Here is a 19,942-nt window from a genome sequence, read left to right on the forward strand (position 1 = left end):
TTTTTGAAATTAACCCTTTAATTTACTAACAATAAAATTATTATATTAAAACATTAATTTGGTTCACAAATTAACAGTAATATCAATTGTAAAATAATTACAAAAATAAAATATATTTTAAAAATGAGATTAAAATTCTAATAATATAGCAGTAAGAATCACAACCTATAAGTGTTTTTATAATTATAGAAATAAAAATGCTCTTATTCACTTCCAAACAGCAACCATAACTTTTTCTGTTACATATAATATGTAAAACAATTATTACTGTTATTATATGGTTTTTATTAATTATTGTATAAAATATTGTAATATTATATATTACAAAAGTAGAGCGCTTGATGCGCCGGTTAGGAGAACCAAAGAGTGGCAAAGGGATATAGTGGGGTAGGGGAAGACCTAAGCAAACTTGGAGGAAGGTGATCGAGAGTGATATGAGTTTACTGGGAATTGAGGAAAATATGATACTGGATAGGACGGAGTGGAGGGAGCGAATTTATACCGCTGACACGACTTGATTTCACGGTTTTATATGATGGTTCATGTTAGCCGACCCTGAATCATTTCGGGACTAAGGCTTTGTTGTTGTTGTATTGTATAAAATATTGTAATATTATATATTACAAAAAAAAAAGTTGAAAGCGAATACTTAAAATAGTACATGACTAATAAAATACTCTGTAACTCCTAAACTTATTTAAGACGGCATGATTAGATGGCAGAATAAGAGAGAATTTAGATAGATTGCCAAGTTTAAAAAGCTCCTAATATATTAAGCCTAAAATAAACTATCAATTGAAATTAGTATAAAGAACTAATTAATATTTTGGCTTAAAAAACAATAATCATACAGTAAAGATTTGTTCTTCAATTCTAATTTTCCAGATACATGTTTATGGACAGACCCTGAACTCGTATCATATCTAGATTAATCCCTATTTGCACCGTGAAATTCCATCAAATGAATTCATAAATCTATTTTGCATCTAAACATTAAAGTTTAGGTATTTTCAGATATATGAAGAAGAAGAAAAAAGTAGGAAATGTAGTCACCCACAGACACATACTGCTGGAAAATCAAAGCAGATGGCCGAAAAAGGTGAACCTTATATTTGATGTAAGAGAATGGTCTCAGAAAAAGGCTAAATCTCAAGCCATTTCCCTCTTCTCCCTTCTCATCATCTATTCACAAAATTGAAAAATGTCAAGAGTAAAACAGATAGATTTTCCAACGTAGATTTCATGGAAACGCAGTATTATCATCCTCAAAGAAATCTGTGCAACTCATTATACATGTCTTTGGATGCAGATTTAAAAGGCTGAAATGTAGTTGTAAGCTTTTGATTTCTGCAGATTAAAAACCACATCTCAAAACCATTTTAATTCAATCACTTGAGAGGAACATCAATGGTAAAACTGAATTATGTAAAACCTTCAAGAAAGAAGGATTGGTTATATTCTCTGTAGATTAAGTGATTCGAAAATCATCAAATATTATCTCAAACTCATGATATGTCACAGTAATCTAGCTAGTTGAATGCCCAGATTATAGAGCTCGTGTTCATGACGACGTTCATAGCATTATTTTAATAAATCATTTAGGAGAATATCGGCACTTACCACAAGCAAAACAAAATTGACTAAGCTATATGTATTCATTGGGGTTTTCCCTACTTTGGATGAGAGGAACACCATCTTCCCTCCAAATTATACGCTCCTCACATAGTGCCGTTATCACCTCAACATACAACCCATGCTCCTACAATTCAAAATGAGAAGAAAATGGAATTAACAAGTTGAAATAAACCTTGGTGATGCAATGGAGTTGACTAACTGAATAAGGCTACTTTAGTTCAACAACTCCATAATTAATTCTTCCATAATCAAATACAAACCAGCTAGTCAAATAATCTATAGTAAGTCAGTATACCACTGCCAAATCAGAACAATTTGACATTAGTGGAATTCCATGAAATATTTTAAGTTCATTTTCTATAAACGAAAAATAGCTTAAGCTTCAAAAAGTGTCTGAATGAATAGGGAAGAAAAATGGATACCACTTAATAACTCATTACCTCTCTAAGAACCCTTGCAGCTAGCTCCTCTGGAGTGTCATTCACAAGCACAGGGACAACTCTTTGAGCAAGGATACGCCCCGTGTCGAAATGCTCATCAACAAAGTGGATAGTTGGACCTGAGTATCTAATCAGGCGCAAAGCCCAAACAAGAATATAACATATGAGAACTTTTGTGAATAAGACAGAATTATGAAAGTTCAACAAAATTGAGGAATGAACTTCACTTCCAACATTAATGATGTTGACAACATAAAAAGAAGACAACAACATAAGCTGAAAGATACCTCGCACCAGAAGCAATGACCGCTTTATGCACGTTCATACCATAGTAGCCTTTGCCTCCGAATGCTGGAAGAAGCGCTGGATGGATATTCAATATGCATTTTGGAAAAGTACGGATTAACTCACTAGGTATAAGTTTAAGATATCCAGCTAGAAGAACAAAGTCAACCTCCAAATCCCTGATCCACACAGAATATCAAACATTTGATTTAAAAACTAGAGAAACAAAACAAACATTTCCAGCACATAATTTAAGCAGCATTTTATATATTATTGCGTCAGTCGTATTTGGTTTTCAAGATCAAGAAAGAGAGGATATCGAAGGCAAAAGATAATCTTCACATGCCATGCAGGTTCTTTCCTGACATTCCACGCATCTTTTGCTTATATGTACTAAGAAGCAGTCACATAAGCTTCCTCATTTTACATTATCACAAGGAAGGGGAACGACATAAAAAAAGATCAAAAATGATGGACAACAAGTAATCTTTTTTACATCAATAAGTGATTGCTAACATGTCCTCAGGCATCAATGACAAATCAACCATGTTCTAACTGAGCAACATTCAGAGAATGACTATTAATATTTGTAACAATTACATATGTTAGTGACTCAATGATGAAACACAAGAAAAGCTGAAACCATCTAACAACTAAATAGAGTTCCTTTGCAAGAAGCAAATACAAGTTATAACTTAAAATGAGTAACTTCAAATTAAAAATGTAGCTCACCTTAGAGCAGTTACAAGGTCAATTGAGGATAGCCCACCACAATCATCTTTTGTTCTAGGAAACAAAAGGACTGGGATTTTGTTGCTTCTTGCATATTCTGCACCTCCACATCCTGTAAAAAAGACAAAAGGAACATATAAATAATCGGGATAAAGTGCAAAATTGCTCTCAACGTAAACAACGAGCAATATTACCCCTAACGTTAAAAATAGCATAATTAAGGGCCTAAGGTTAACAACTTGGACTAATTTTAGACTTCACTAACAGATTTCTTCACAGAGTTATAATTTCCGTTTTCTTAATTCACACATCTGTCATTTCATTGACCTTATCACCTGATTGAAGAAGAAAAATAGCAAGAATCTCACCAATATCAAATCTCATCGGTTGAAAAAGAAATAGTAAGAATCTCTTTGTTTAATACCAAGTTTCAAGTTTCTCCATGTAAAAAGGTTAAAGAGAAAAAGGAGAACTAGCTGGATGGATCAGATTCCTGCTGGGTTTTTTCCAATAACGTGATAAGTTCATGACAGGGCACAAAGACGAAGTGAGAAAACGGAAATTATAACTCTGTGAAGAAATCTGTTAGTGAAATCTAAAATTGGTCCAAGTTGTTAACCTTAGGCCCTTAATTGTGCTATTTTTAACGTTAGGGGTAATATTGCTCATTGTTGTCTACGTTAAGGGCATTTTTGCACCTTATCCCTAAATAATCTGGTGCAAATTCAAATCAAAAGATTCAGGTAGAGCTAAAGCACATGAATAGGTGAAGAAAAGGGAAAGGCAAACATATACCGTGCTTGTTAGTGACTACAGAGACAATATCACCATGGATGGATCCTTGAAGGCAAGCGTGATGAATTGACTTAAAATTGGAGCCTCCACCGGAAACAAAAACCGCAAGCTTTTTCCTTTTGACCTCAGGTTTATTGCAATCTTCCTGGTGAAAAACAGCACTACCTAATACCTCTGCTGTGTTCACACATTGAAATCTGTTGAAGGATGCATTTAGTACCCTTGGTGGAAAAGATTGAAAGGCATAATTAGGTGAGCAAAGAAGAGATGAACTTTTAGAAGGATGTAAAGTTAAAAACTTTGGGAGGGCTCGGTTTGCTGCAACGGTGGGGTTTGAAATTGAATATAACCTAGAACTCAAGCCTCCACCTTCCATTCCATGAATTTTCAGCTACATCTGTTTTTTGGGAGGGAGGATTAATCTTACAAGTAGAAAATCATAAACTGCAAAACATCAATATTCTTTAAGGGAAAAGTGAAAAAAAAAATCCCCGTGCTTTCATGGATTTACACTGCTCTTTTTATTTGCAAAGCAGGAATGTACTATATATATATAGCAATGTTGTAAAAACCGGACATCAAACCAGATTTGTAGTTGGGTCAGAGGTCACTTTGTTCAACCAAATGACTCAAGATTGGTAAGGATGACGCAATAAATAATTATATATATATATAATAAGCAAGCAGAAAACATAAGTTTGAACACATAAAACAATATACAGTTCAAATACAAAACATGATTCACTAAATTGTTACTGAAATTGGGATAAATAGTAGACATTTATTACCCCATAGTCTGCCAAACTTAAGATTTGTGATTCACTAAAACAAACAAAACACGATTCACTAAATTCGCATGTGAAACATGTACATTTTGAGATAAAAAATCCATAGTCTGCCAAACTTAAGATTTCAACAAAATAGAAAAGAGACAGAATTTAGAAGCAGATGGGGGAGAAATGAGAAACCAGAAAACAGAGAGAATTTAGAAGCAGAATATCACAAGCAGCAAGCAATTCTTCAAAAAAAAAAAAAAGCAAAAAAGAATTGAAACTTGAAAGCAATAGCAGAGCAAAAGAATTGAAACCTGAAACTAAAAACTCCGGTCGAATGAGAAACAACCGAAGAAGGAGAAGAGGGCGGTCTGCAAGTCAAAGAAGGAGACGAGGGAGAGAGCGGTCTGCAACAGTTGAAATCGAAGAAGAAAATAGAAGAGGGGGAAGAGAGAAATTAGGGTTCTTTCGATTTTTTTTTTGGGGGGGAAATTATAAAATTTGTACAAATGGAGGTGAATTTACATATTTAGCATTTTCATGTATCCAATCTCGGTTAAATGGGTTTGGGCCTGGACGGGCTTGGACTTTACAAAGTTTACATCGGGATTTTGAGAAGCAAACAACACTTAAATGAGTCTGGACCTGGACGGGTTTTGGACTTTACAAAGTTTACATCGGGATTTTGAGAAGCAAACAACACTTAAATGAGTCTGGACCTAGACGGACTTGGACTTTACAAAGTTTACATCGGGATTTTGAGAAGCAAACAACACTTTAACAGTAACAACATTCTTATTATACTAGTAAGTTCAAAACTCAACAGAACATAGCCATGCAACTTTGTCATAGCCTCCAACCACATGATCCGTCAATGCAAACTATTCTTCGAATTTAGAAGTACAAGCTCAAGGACATGATTTAACACTCTTCTTTTTAACAATTATTTAGCAATTAAAAACATTGATTACAATGACAAATGAAATGATAAATTTATAGATAGTTATTTTTATTGTTATGTTGTAATTTATTTTGGATTTTATGTTTCGATAGATAATTAGTTTACTATAATTTTTCCAAACTGATTAAGTATTGTGTTGTGTTGACTATTTTTATTAAGAAAGTTGGTGTGACATTTTAAATTTAATTGTATTTTTTTTAAGGGAAAATTACACAGAAATTCATCTTTCAAAAATTATTTACAACTATGTCAAGTCATAATTTTGGATTATATCAAACTAGTAAAATCAGTATTTTTAATATATTTTAAGGATTAGAATTTATAAATTAGAAGTCTGGAATATATTTTCTAAAGTTTATGATCTATGAATTGGAGTCTAGAATTTTTAAATTATGGTGTAAAATCATAATATATAGAGAATAATGACATATTAAGAATTAAGTTCGGTGATATGACTTAGTTGTAATTTTGTACTTAATTATGATATTCATGTATTTTACTCTTTTTTTAATATACAGATGAGCTTGGACGGGGGCGGGCTTGGGATTCATATGTCGGACTTTGGTATATCCAGTATAGTCCTACTAGAAGGAATAAAGTTTATTATAAATAATGCATTATTTTCTTTAAAGTTCCACATAAATTTATTAAGTTTTAAAGATATTCGTGGAAATTGATATCATATTGAGATGATATGTTATAAATATAGTTTCAGAGAATAAATATATACTAAAAAAATTTAATACTTTATTCACGGTTTGTATTACACATTTATTAACATGATTAAAGTAATCTTATGGTGAACTATACTCATGACCATTTAACTTTACTCATTTTCACAGTATCTCACTGAACTTTAAAACATAACATAAAAGCTACTCAACTTTACACTTTCTAACATTATGACCACTGAACTTCAACCAACGCCTCAAAATAATTGTTAAAGACCTCAAAATAAAAAAAAATCAAGAATTGATGATATTCTAAGCAACTTTAATTCTTTAAAATTTTCATTTTGTGGTTATTTAGGTGTTGTTTGATTAGGAGAGAGAAAGCTCCATAAATTATGATTTTGAAAAATAAAAAATATTGTTTCATGGTAAATTTTGCTCTAACCAACTTTAATTCTTGAACATTTCAATTTTGAGGTCGTTAATGGTTATTTTGATGCGTTAGTTAAAGTTTATTGGCTATAATATTAGAAAGTGTAAAGTTGAGTGACTTTTATATTATTTTTGAAGTATAGTGGCCATACCATAAAAATGAGTAAAGTTCAGTATGCGTGCAATTTACCTAGAAATCTTACTATAAACTAGAAGTTTACGTATTCTAATACTTATAAGATTTAACATGATCAACTATGTCATCCTGGTTATATAATGATGTGAAAAATTATAGAAATGCATATGAACATCCATTGAAGAGCCCAAGGATTCTTCAAAGTAATGATTTTTTGTATTGCTTGTTTGCAATGCAAATTAATTATAAAACCCTCAAAGGGTAAGATTGGAATTGAATCACCAATATTTTTAGAATGCTTTCAAGGCGATATATATGGACCAATTTATCCATCGTGTGGACCATTTAGATATTTTATGATTTTAAATAATGCTTTTATTATATGGTCACAAGTTTATTTATTATCATCACACAATATGGCTTTTGCCGATTACTTACTCAAATCACTAGATTACGATCATAATTTCCCGATTATCCAAGTAAGACAACTCGTCTTGATAATGTTACGATTTTACATCCCAAACTTTAATGATTATTGCATATCACTTTGGATAAGTGTTGAACATCTTGTAGCCTAAGTTCATTTACAAAATGGTCTAACATAATCATTTATTAAATGTCTCGAATTAATTATTAGACTATTACTTATGCAAATATATTCCTTCATATATACACAGATATGCAATCTTACATACAACATCACTTATATGTATCAGATCGACAGGCAATCATGAGTATTCCCCATTACAATTATATTTTGATAATGAGTTCAATATTTCACATAAGAGTGTTTAGTTGTGCAGTATATGTTCTTATTGCTCCAACACATCATACTAAGATTGGTCCTCAAAGGAGATTAGAAATTTATATTGAATATAGTTGGTCCACAGAATGAAAATTTTATTTTTTTAGTTTTATGTAAATAAAAAGCATAGAATATAAGTTAATATAAAGTTCAATAAATTTTACCACACACGATGTATGGCTAATCTGCACATCATGTGAGGGATGTGTGTTTTTCGCAACTAAGGCAAAAGCCACTCACACAACATGTGGCACAGCCACACAACGTATGGGTGCAATCTAAAGCCTCTGCTCGAAATTGGCCATTTCACACGACGTGTGGAATGTCCCATACGCCATGTGGAACATTAAAATGGCGAGTAATGAGTGCATAAAATAAGCCATATGACGTGTGGCTTAGTGCACATATTGTGTGGAATAAAAAATCAGTAGCAACACTTAGGCACGGTTCATGGATTCGGGACACCGGGACGCCGCAACGAGCCAACGATCGGATCAAGGGCTAACCACTCAAATTTGACACCTTATTTACACATGTGCAAAAAGGTCATCCACTATCCACTACACACTAAGCCATAAATTAAGGAAGTGTGGGATGGAGTGGCAAGTAATGAGAGTGAAGTTAGGATGAAGTGAGAGTGAAGTTAGGAGAAGTGGAATGATTTCAAGTAGTCGAAAAAGATAAGAGAAAAGTTAGGGAAGTGGGAAATGTTGGGGTTTAGTGTCCTATAGACAATTGTTCTAGGATACAAACTTAATGTAAATGAATTGTTCTTTATATCATTTGTTTTAATGAGATATATGTTTTATAACTATATAAAGGCAATCCTTTTTAAGCACTAAATAAAGTCTAATAAAAGGAAATCCGTAAGTTTATTTAAAGTGATTATAAAGTGTTCATACAAGCATGAAGTGAGACAAAACTTTATAATAAACTAATAAACTTAAAACCACCCAAAGTCAAGTGATATGTTTAGGATTGATATATCACTATTGAGACTTGTATGTAACAATGTCTTCTGTCCGACAGAAAGCTGATCTCACAAGCTTCATATATACAGATATCTGGACAGTTACATAGATCCGGTGAAAAGTTGTTCATTAGGATTGGGGATCCGATTTGAGATAACAGGATGGGTAGATTCGTCCTTGTCACATGTTCATCTCATTGGTATTAATAGGTATAACTAATCCTCAAACTCAAAGCAATATTAATTGGTATTCTGGAATACAGAATGTGACGCTTTGACTCTGGTGTAACACGATCCTTAACAGATATGACTCTCGGGTGTCAATAGTAGATGTTGGGTATCACAGGAAGTGATTGCGGGATCGTTATATATTGGATTGAGCATTTATCACTCCCGATGAATGGGAGATACATCCAATGATCGCTTGTGGAAGACTCGACTCTAAATCCTTGCAAGGTGATAGCTTAAAACTTGAAATACAGATTTCACTTAACCTATCTATTTGAGTTGACTCGGCATGTACAAGTAAAACGAACGTCTCGCTATATGTGACTTGACATCATCCATAGTCATAAGATTCAGTTCAAGGATGTAGTTGATAAAGGATCGAATTATACTGTAACTAATACGGAAAGGTTAACGACAGAATTAACCTGTCTTCTTATAGCTTTCGGGGAATGATTACGGACTTGCTAATCACATACTTTGTACATCATTCCGTTATGCAAAGATTAAATATAATTCTTTGAAAATTAATTTAATAACGTTGCATACGGCTAGAAGCAATAAGAACCTAATGGGTCACACATAAGACTTGGAACCTAAAAGAGAGATAGATGTTAATTAATTGATGGAAGCCCAATTGAGCCCAAGAAGGCCCATGGACCAAGGGGGGTCGAAATTCATGTAACTAAATACATGAATAATTAATTTGATTTTGTTAAATCCTAATTAGATTAGGATTATGAATTAAATTAGTTAAGAGATAAATAAGTTAGGAGTTTTAATTAGATTAAAATACTCCTATTATTATCCAATAAGGTTATTATTATTATCCTTAATATATTAGATATATAATGAGATAATAATTAGGAATTCTATTCCGAATTGAATTCCTATTCAGTAACCTAATTCTATCTAACTTGGGATTAGATACAAGAGATTATAAATACCCCCCTAGTGATTTTCAAAAACCTTAAGTGCATTCCTACTGAGATTTTTGAAATCCCTATAGTGAGAGAAAGAGAAAATTCGACACCCCTAGTTCGAGGACGAGATTTCTCTACGGCTTCCTTCCGATCAATTGATTTCATCCATTTCTTTTATCCTTGATCTTGTGTTGATTAGTTAGAGGCAATCTACTTTGGTTGTTATTCAACGGTTGATTCTAAATTAATCTTCCCGTGTTTTATTTCGTGTTTGGGAACTCGGAGAAGAGTTGTGGGCACTTCATTAACAACGGTAGATTGATCATCAAGAGGTAATTCTTCTTATCCTTCTTTATATGAAATAACGATTAACGGATCCTATGGTTATATGGAAATAGGTTAAAAAATTTATATTTCCGCTGCTATACCTTAGCCTAATTTCCAACAGTGGTATCAGAGCCATCGTTAAATCCGTTATTTCATATATAAAAATTTAGAAGTTTTTTAATAGGATTGAATAAATATTTATAGTTAGGATTAATTAACAAATTGTTTTGATTAATTAATTCTAAGGATAAATAAGTTTTAATTAATTGTTAATTAAAATAGATTATGCGTATGTTCCTAATTATTTTGGTTGATAATCATGATAACGAAATCTATTAGTTTTATAGTTAGATTGATAAAATCAGTTTTATTAATTCTAAAGATAAAACGGAAATCTATAGTAGTTTTTCCTATTTTCTGAAAATCGTTTTAAAACCGTTTTAGAACTGATATATATATATTTAAAATTGATTTATATATAAAAAAAAATAATACGACAGCAGCCCGAGTCGCGCCTCGCGGCGTGACTGGCCGCTGTCGCGCGGCTGCTGCCCCGCGGCAGCAGCCGCGTGCGGCGTCCCAGCCGCCCTAGGGCTGCTGCCAATCGGCAGCAGCCCACTCTCGGGCCCGGCCCGAGACCCACTTGATTTTAAATTGTTTAAAATCGTTTTGTTATATTTAAATATATATGTTTCAGAAATTGATAGTTTTCTGTTTTGATTATCGAATGAAAATTTGTTTAAAAGTTTGTTTTACCAATTTGTAAATCAAAATGTTAAATGAATTAAAATCAAAATAATTGGGACGTGCATAATTAAAGTTTTGTATAGTTATATTAATCTAAAGATTAATATAAAAGATACGAAACTATTAGAAGTAAAATTGGATGAAAGTTAATTTGATAAGTTAATGTGATTAACATAAATATTACATAAGACAGTTATGTAATCAACCAATTAAATTTATTTAATTGAGTCTATGCATGTTTGGAGTTATGGATATATTTGGACCCTCTTTTAGTCTTTTGGTATTTTTGAAATAGGGCCTGCGAGTCCTGCCTTTCTACTATCTATTATAATTTCTCCTCTCATCTGATTCCATTCAATTCAATTGAAGTTTTCTTTAGTAGTATAGAAATTAATATGTAATTTCAAGGCGCCATGGAGAAGACGGAGGACCTAAAGAGAAATATGTAATAGTTAGTATTTCCTTAGGTTTTGCCCTTTTATTCCGTCTCTGGCTCGACGGAATAATTTAGATGATATGTCCATAACGCCAATGTATGTGAATGTATGTGTCTGATGTATGCTAAAGCAAATCAAGACTAAGTTAGATTATGAGACCTAAAATAAAATTCCTCATTAAAAAGTTAAGTAAATAAACAAGTTATTAAAATCGGTTGCCCCTCCCTAATATTATAATTCAGCCGGCAGTGCTGAGGGCCTTTGGGTTGTTGAGCAAACTCAAGCTCGGGGTCCTTTCGGTAACACCTGAATTATCGAAAATCACTTTTCATGAATATGGGGTAATACTTAAATTAGATTATGATAATTGGATTAGCAAACTCATGTTGTCATAAACTAATGGGCAAGATGGTTGGGATTAATGTGAACAGCATATTAGTTACTAATGTGGTTAGTAACCCAATAACCTAGGAATCACATTAAAGATGTGATTGATTACATGAATCTACCTAACGAATGAGACTAGCTTGTTGAGCAAACTCAAGGCGAAATCTCAGGAGTTAGGATCCTAGCTCACTAAAGGATTTGTGAAATTCTTCGAATTAATATGGAGGGCTATTAATTTGGCAAAATAGTGGGAGCAATCTAAAATAAACTAAAAGGCCTATAATTTTAGATTGATATACTTTAAGCAAATGAATGACATACGTTTACTCTTTCTCACTCTCAGGTTTAATTAAACACACTCTTAAAATCATGACTAAAACCAATCTGCAAAACATTCTTACCGATAACAAATTGAATGGTTCAAACTTCACCGACTGGTTTCGTAACCTCAAAATTGTTTTGAAGTTCGATAAGATAGGGTATGTACTTGATACAACGATACCCCCTATCCCTGCTGATGATGCTCCCATTGAGGAAATTGATGCTTACCAGAAGCACAAGGCTGATGAAGATCATGCCGGATGCATCATACTTGCATCGATGACACCGGAATTACAAAGGCAACATGAGGAAATGGATGCCTATTCCATCATCATGCACCTTAAAGAGCTGTTTGGGAAACAGACTAGGTGTGAACGCTACGAGATATCCAAGTTGCTATATCATTGCAGGATGCAAGAGGGCACATCTATCATGACACATTGTGTCAAGATGATTGGCTATATTACCAAACTTTCAAGTATTGGATTCGCGATGGATAACGAATTAAGCATAGACTTAATTCTTCAATCCCTCCCAGAGAGTTATTCACAGTTCATTATGAAATATCAGATGAATGACTTGCAAACCTCTCTTGAAGAGCTTGCAAATATGCTCAAGTCAGTTGAGCCCAATATGAGAAAGGACAAGGCAATACCAGCTCTTGTCATTGAGGGATCAAAGAAGAGGAAAGGGAATTATCCCAATCCTAAATATCCCAAGAAAGGTAAGAAAGCCATGCCCAACAAAGCTAAGGGAAAGGAAGTGAAGAAGCCCAAAGGAGAGTGCCACTTCTGTGGTAAAGACGGGCATTGGAAGAGGAACTGCAAGGAGTACCTAGCCTCCCTCAAGAAGGGAAATGGCGGTGCTTCAACATCTGGTATGTTTTATATTGAAATAAATACAGTTTCACAGTCTGAATCTTGGGTACTTGATACCGGATGTGGATCTCATATTTGTACAAATATGCAGGAGCTAAAACAGACTAAGGAAGTAAAGAAAGAAAGCATAAACTTGCGAGTAGGAAATGGAGCAAGAGTTGCCGCCCTCGCAATTGGAGATTATGTTTTAAATTTGCCCTCAGGGCTTGTAATAGAATTAAGGAACTGTTTGTACGTTCCGCAAATGTCTCGAAACATTATTTCTATTAGCCGTCTTGTTGACGACGGTTTTCATATTTCAATAAAAGACAAGAGTTGCAATTTTTATAAAGATTCGACCTTTTATTTTCAGGAATATCACAAAATGGGATTTATGTGTTAGATGTCAAAATTCATGTTTTTGCAATTGATACCAAAAGACATAAGCTAGATAATTCAACTTACTTGTGGCATTGTCGTTTAGGCCATATAAACAAGAGACAAATGCTAAAGCTACATTCAGATGGGCTTATAGATCCAATCGATCTCGAATCATTGGAAACATGCGAATCATGTTTAAAAGGTAAAATGACAAAGACACCCTTTAGCAATAAAGGTGAGCGTGTATCAGACACTCTAGGACTCATTCATTCAGATGTATGCGGTCCTATATCAGTCCAAGCAAGAGGAAGATTCAGATTCTTCATAAGCTTCATAGATGACCATACCCGATATGGTTACATCTACTTGATGAAGCACAAATCAGAAGCTTTTGAGAAATTCAAATGCTTCAAGAATGAAGTAGAAAATCAATTAGGAAAGAAAATAAAGACGCTTCGATCTGATCGAGGTGGCGAATATCTTTCAGATGATTTTCTGAATTATCTAACTGAATGTGGGATATGCTCACAATGGACACCTCCCTGTACACCACAACACAATGGTGTATCCGAGAGGAGAAACCGTACCCTACTAGATATGGTACGATCCATGATGAGCATGGCCTTACTTCCAAAGACGTTCTGGGGCTATGCCTTAGAAACTGCCCTCTTCACCCTAAATCGAGTACCAACTCAATGCGCTAGTTCCACACCATATGAATTGTTCGTTGGTAGGAAACCCGTGTTTTCATTTATGGGAGTATGGGGTTGTTCAGCATTTGTCAAACGCATTGTGTCCGACAAACTAGATTCGAAATCTGATAAATGTTTCTTCATTGGATACCCTAAGGAAACTGTGAGATATTACTTCTATCATCCAGATGATCAGAAAGTGATAGTATCCAAACATGCAACCTTCTTAGAGAAAGAGTTTCTCGAAGAAACACAAAAGGGAAGCATGATTGAACTTGACGAAGTTCAAGAAGAAGAAACACCGACTGAAACAACAGAGGCGGTTGAGGTACCCGAAGGAGTCCCATTAGATGAGACTCTAGTGCCACCTATTCATAGATCACGAAGAGTTCATGAACTCCCAGTTAGATATGGTTTTCTAGTGGGAGATAATAATGAGGTTCCCATGTTAGACGACGAACCCGAAAACTACGAAGAGGCTCTTACTAGTCCAGATTCTAAAGCATGGCTTGAGGCCATGGATTCTGAAATGGATTCCATGTATACTAACCAAGTGTGGACTTTGGTTGATCCACCCGAAGGGATAATACCCATTGGGTGCAGGTGGATCTTTAAAAAGAAGACAGACATGGATGGAAAGGTTAGCACCTACAAAGCTAGGTTAGTAGCGAAAGGATATCGTCAGAAGCAAGGAATTGATTACGACGAAACTTTCTCTCCTGTGGCTATGTCCAAATCAATCAGAATCATGCTTGCAATTTCCGCTCACTTCGGTTATGAGATTTGGCAAATGGATGTGAAAACAGCTTTCCTAAACGGAAACCTGCTTGAGGATGTATATATGATGCAGCCTGAAGGTTTCATATCAAAGGATGCAAATAAAGTTTGCATACTTCAGAGATCCATTTATGGACTCAAGCAAGCATCAAGAAGCTAGAATAAGCGTTTTGACGAAACCATAAAACAATTTGGTTTCGAACAAAATTGCGAAGAAGCTTGCATTTACAAGAAAGCAAGTGGGAGCTCTATAGCATTTCTCATACTATATGTGGCCGATATATTATTAATGGGAAATGACATTGCTCTACTACAGTCGGTAAAAGTATGGTTATCTGGTAACTTCTCAATGAAAGACCTTGGTGAAGCAGCTTATATACTTGGTATAAAGATCTACAGAGATAGATCGAGAAGACTGCTTGGTCTTTCACAGGCTACATACATTGAAAAGGTGCTAAATCGGTTTAGCATGCTTGAATCGAAACGAGGTAACTTACCCATGCTACATGGAGTAAAGTTAAACAATCATCAATGTCCTAAAACCGATGATGACAAAAGACGCATGGCTGTAGTCCAGTATGCCAGCGCAATCGGTTCGATTATGTATCCTATGCTATGCACTAGACCTGACGTAGCATTCGCGTTATCTGTAACGAGTCGTTACCAAGGGAATCCGGGAGATGAGCATTGGATTGCCGTCAAGAACATTCTTAAGTACTTGAGAAGAACTAAAGATATGTTCCTAGTGTATAGAGAAGGTGATCTGAAAATAGAAGGATTTTCAGACGCAAGTCATCTCACAGATGAGAATGATTTTAAATCCCAATCAGGATACGTGTTTATCTTGAATGGGGGCGCGGTCAGTTGGAAGAGTTCCAAGCAGGGAAGCGTAGCTTTCTCTACGACCGAGTCAGAGTATATCGCAGCTGCGGAAGTAGCAAAGGAAGCGGTTTGGATAAGAAACTTCATTACAGAACTTGGTGTGGTGCCTGACATTGTAAATCCCATTACACTGTATTGTGATAACAATGGAGCCATTGCGCAAGCAAAGGAACCACGGTCTCATAATGCGTCCAAGCATTACCTTAAGCGATACCACATCATTAGAGAGATTGTGGCTAGAGGAGATGTGAGAATAGAAAGAGTACCCACAGAGGACAACGTTGCAGATCCGTTGACAAAGCCTTTAACCCAGAAAGTACATGATCGTCATTTAACTTCTACTGGGATAAGTTTTAGAAACAATTGGCTTTAGTCCAAGTGGGAGTATGTTGGGGTTTAGTGTCCTATAGACAATTGTTCTAGGATACAAACTTAATGCAAATGAATTGTTCTTTATATCATTTGTTTTAATGAGATATATGTTTTATAACTATATAAAGGCAATCCCTTTTAAGCACTAAATAAAGTCTAATAAAAGGAAATTTGTAAGTTTATTTAAAGTGATTATAAAGTGTTCATACAAGCATGAAGTGAGACAAAACTTTATAATAAACTAATAAACTTAAAACCACCCCAAGTCAAGTGATATGTTTAGGATTGATATATCACTATTGAGACTTGTATGTAACAATGTCTTCTGTCCGACAGAAAGCTGGTCTCACAAGCTTCATATATACAGATATCTGGACAGTTACATAGATCCGGTGAAAAGTTGTTCATTAGGATTGGGGATCCGATTTGAGATAACAGGATGGGTAGATTCGTCCTTGTCACCTGTTCATCTCATTGGTATTAATAGGTATAACTAATCCTCAGACTCAAAGGAATATTAATTGGTATTCTGGATTACGGAATGTGACGCTTTGACTCTGGTGTAACACGGTCCTTAACAGAGATGACTCTGGGGTGTGAACAGTAGACGTTGGGTATCACAGGAAGTGATTGCGGGATCGTTATATATTGGATTGAGCATTTATCACTCCCGATGAATGGGAGATACATCCAATGATCGCTTGTGGAAGACTCGACTCTAAATCCTTGCAAGGTGATAGCTTAAGACTTGAAATACAGATTTCACTTAACCTATCTATTTGAGTTGACTCGGCCTGTACAAGTAAAACGAACGTCTCGCTATATGTGACTTAACATCATCCATAGTCATAAGATTCAGTTTAAGGATGTAGTTGATAAAGGATCGAATTATACTGTAACTAATACGGAAAGGTTAACGACAGAATTAACCTATCTTCTTATAGCTTTGGGGGAATGATTACGGACTTGCTAATCACATACTCTGTACATCATTCCGTTATGCAAAGATTAAATATAATTCTTTGAAAATTAATTTAATAACATTGCATACGGCTAGAAGCAATAAGAACCTAATGGGTCACACATAAGACTTGGAACCTAAAAGAGAGATAGATGTTAATTAATTGATGGAAGCCCAATTGAGCCCAAGAAGGCCCATGGACCAAGGGGGGGTCGAAATTCATGTAATTAAATACATGAATAATTAATTTGATTTTGTTAAATCCTAATTAGATTAGGATTATGAATTAAATTAGTTAAGAGATAAATAAGTTAGGAGTTTTAATTAGATTAAAATACTCCTATTATTATCCAATAAGGTTATTATTATTATCCTTAATATATTAGATATATAATGAGATAATAATTAGGAATTCTATTCCGAATTGAATTCCTATTCAGTAACCTAATTCTATCTAACTAGGGATTAGATACAAGAGATTATAAATACCCCCCCTAGTGATTTTCGAAAACCTTAAGTGCATTCCTACTGAGATTTTCGAAATCCCTATAGTGAGAGAGAGAGAAAATTCGACACCCCTAGTTCGAGGATGAGATTTCTCTACGGTTTCCTTCCGATCAATTGATTTCATCTATTTCTTTTATCCTTGATCTTGTGTTGATTAGTTAGAGGCAATCTACTTTGGTTGCTATTCAATGGTTGATTCTAAATTAATCTTCCCGTGTTTTATTTCGTGTTTGGGAACTCGGAGAAGAGTTGTGGGCACTTCATTAACAACGGTAGATTGATCATCAAGAGATAATTCTTCTTATCCTTCTTTATATGAAATAACGATTAATGGATCCTATGGATATATGGAAATAGGTTAAAAAATTTATATTTCCACTGCTATACCTTAGCCTAATTTCCAACAGGAAACATGCACAACACCCATATTTTGGAAAGGCCTAATACACAAATAACCCCCTGAACTTGTCCAAATGTTGCAACTGCCCCCCTCCAACTTTCAATTGTAACAACTTACCCCTCAAACTTGTCCAATTGTAACAACTTACCCATTAAACTTGTCCAATTGTAAAATACAAGCCCAAATTGCTGACATGGACTGCAATTGAAGAAACACGTGAAATACAAAATCTGCAACGCTCGTGGAGTATGATAATCAGATGTTTGGCATGATACGAATCCGGGAAAACATTTTAACGGTTGCTTCAAATACGGGGTAAAAAAATTTCCAATTTGGAGTTATGTTTTACAATTTGACAAGTTTAAGGGGTAAGTTGTTACAATTGAAAGTTGAGGGGGGCAGTTGCAATATTTGGACAAGTTCAGGGGGTTATTTATGTATTAGGCCTTCTGGAAAAGTACTATAAATAAGACCTCATACCTTCATTCCAACCCCCAACCAATCAACCCAACAAAACCAAACAAAAACACCTACACTTTGTCATAGCTTTGTTTTTCTTAGTTTCCTGCTCTAATTTCATTCCAAAAACATCTTTTTAGCCTCAATTGATGATTTAGCAACCCGTTTTCAAGTTCTCAATCGTTCAATTGTCAATCCCTTTCCAAAAGTTAACAATTTCATAGCTTAAAGTTCACCAAAATCACTTTTTATCCACTTTTCTACATTCTACCTAGCAAATTCATTTTCACATTTCACACCCTTTATGTCCCGTTTTTGTCCTCAATTCTTATACAAACTTGTTCTTAACGTCTGAAATTTGATTTTAGTCTTTCTTTTCGCCTCATTTCCTATCCAAAAACTCATTTTACAAGTCATTCTTCTGATCCTGAATCTTTTTACACAATCTGCCCAGTTGTTATACATTCTGCCCCACAATTTCACTTTTACGTTTCAAACCTCTTCCGTCTTGTTTATGTCCTTAATATTTACACCAAGTTGTTCCTAACACTCTAAAATTAATTTTGGGGTTTCGTTTCGCCTCATTTCATGTCCGGAAAGTCGTTTTACAAGCTATTCTTTGGACCCCAAATCATTTTACATAATCTGCCAGCTTTTACATGTTCTGCCCATTCATTTTGTTTTTACATTCTCAAGCCTTTAATTTTTTTATGTCCTCGATTCTTACACACCCTCATTCCCAACATCCTAAATTTCATTTTAGGCTTTCATTTTGCTTCATTTCGTGTCTGAAAATTCATTAACGAGCCATCTAAAGTCAAACCTAAATATGTCCAAATGAAGTTACTCGCTTTGTTCCCGATCAATTCAAATCAAAGACCGACAGACGAAGTAAGCTCCACTCTTTACCGTCTGCTCGAAGTTCTCATAGTGTTCATGGATCCAAAGTCGACTGTAGTTCAATGTCTCCTCGAGATAGCCAATTATGGCTCTAAGTTTGTCGTTTCATTTTTTCATTTCATCTCCCTTATTGTAATTATTATAATTGAATTTGTGCTCATATTATTGATTTGTTTACATCTAATTGTGCAACTGGTTTAGCTATATGTTGATATAGAAATTATTTCAATTACATTTATTTTCCATCAACAATTATACTCAGACTCATTTTGATATCAATAAAATAGCCCATTTTTTTACCAAATCTCGTGTCAATTTCATACTTTTATTTTCTTTACTTACTCGCAATAGCTTTAAATAATAGCAAAGTTTCTATAAAGGTGTCAGAAACCAATAGAGACTTTTTCAATCATTGCTTCTCTCGCCAATCATTTCGATTAGATTTCAAGTTTTGGTGCGTATAATAATCCATAAACTTAACCTACATTAATTGAGAATTAATATCTCTAAAATGCCCGCATCCAAACTACACGTGACAAGGTTGAAATTAGCATTACGTTACGAAAATATCGCTAACATATATGAATCTCTCTCAATAATTAAATATCTCGAGCAATTAACGAGAGATATGTTTACTGTATGATTTGTACATTGTCATTTACATTTCTTAAATTAGGAGGAGAAAATAAAAAAGTGTAAAAGATAATTATGTGGAAAGTTTCATCACTTTCTCACATGGAACCTAAAATAAA

At 34.3% G+C, this 19,942-nt stretch overlaps 1 protein-coding gene across 3 annotated transcripts; it reads right to left on the reverse strand.

The window, feature by feature from the left end:
* Positions 1-779: 779 nt before the first annotated feature.
* On the reverse strand, positions 780-5,168 carry LOC136219158 (phosphoribosylglycinamide formyltransferase, chloroplastic-like). Of its 3 annotated transcripts, none has more exons than XM_066006432.1 (7): positions 4,975-5,168; positions 3,888-4,284; positions 3,093-3,204; positions 2,363-2,539; positions 2,076-2,202; positions 1,621-1,759; positions 780-1,182 (listed from the first exon to the last, which is right to left on the reverse strand). In XM_066006432.1, exons 2-6 carry the CDS (start codon positions 4,261-4,263, stop codon positions 1,646-1,648), a joined length of 906 nt encoding a protein of 301 aa, XP_065862504.1. In that variant the 5' UTR covers positions 4,264-4,284; positions 4,975-5,168; the 3' UTR covers positions 780-1,182; positions 1,621-1,645. The 3 variants fall into 3 exon arrangements, with proteins under 3 accessions (XP_065862504.1, XP_065862503.1, XP_065862501.1); XM_066006431.1 differs by lacking the exon at positions 780-1,182 and adding an exon at positions 1,205-1,347; XM_066006429.1 differs by lacking the exon at positions 780-1,182 and having other exon boundaries at positions 1,469-1,759; positions 4,975-5,167.
* Positions 5,169-19,942: the final 14,774 nt, after the last annotated feature.

The sequence above is a fragment of the Euphorbia lathyris genome, chromosome 2, assembly GCF_963576675.1.
Source record: "Euphorbia lathyris chromosome 2, ddEupLath1.1, whole genome shotgun sequence".
NCBI lineage: Eukaryota > Viridiplantae > Streptophyta > Magnoliopsida > Malpighiales > Euphorbiaceae > Euphorbia > Euphorbia lathyris.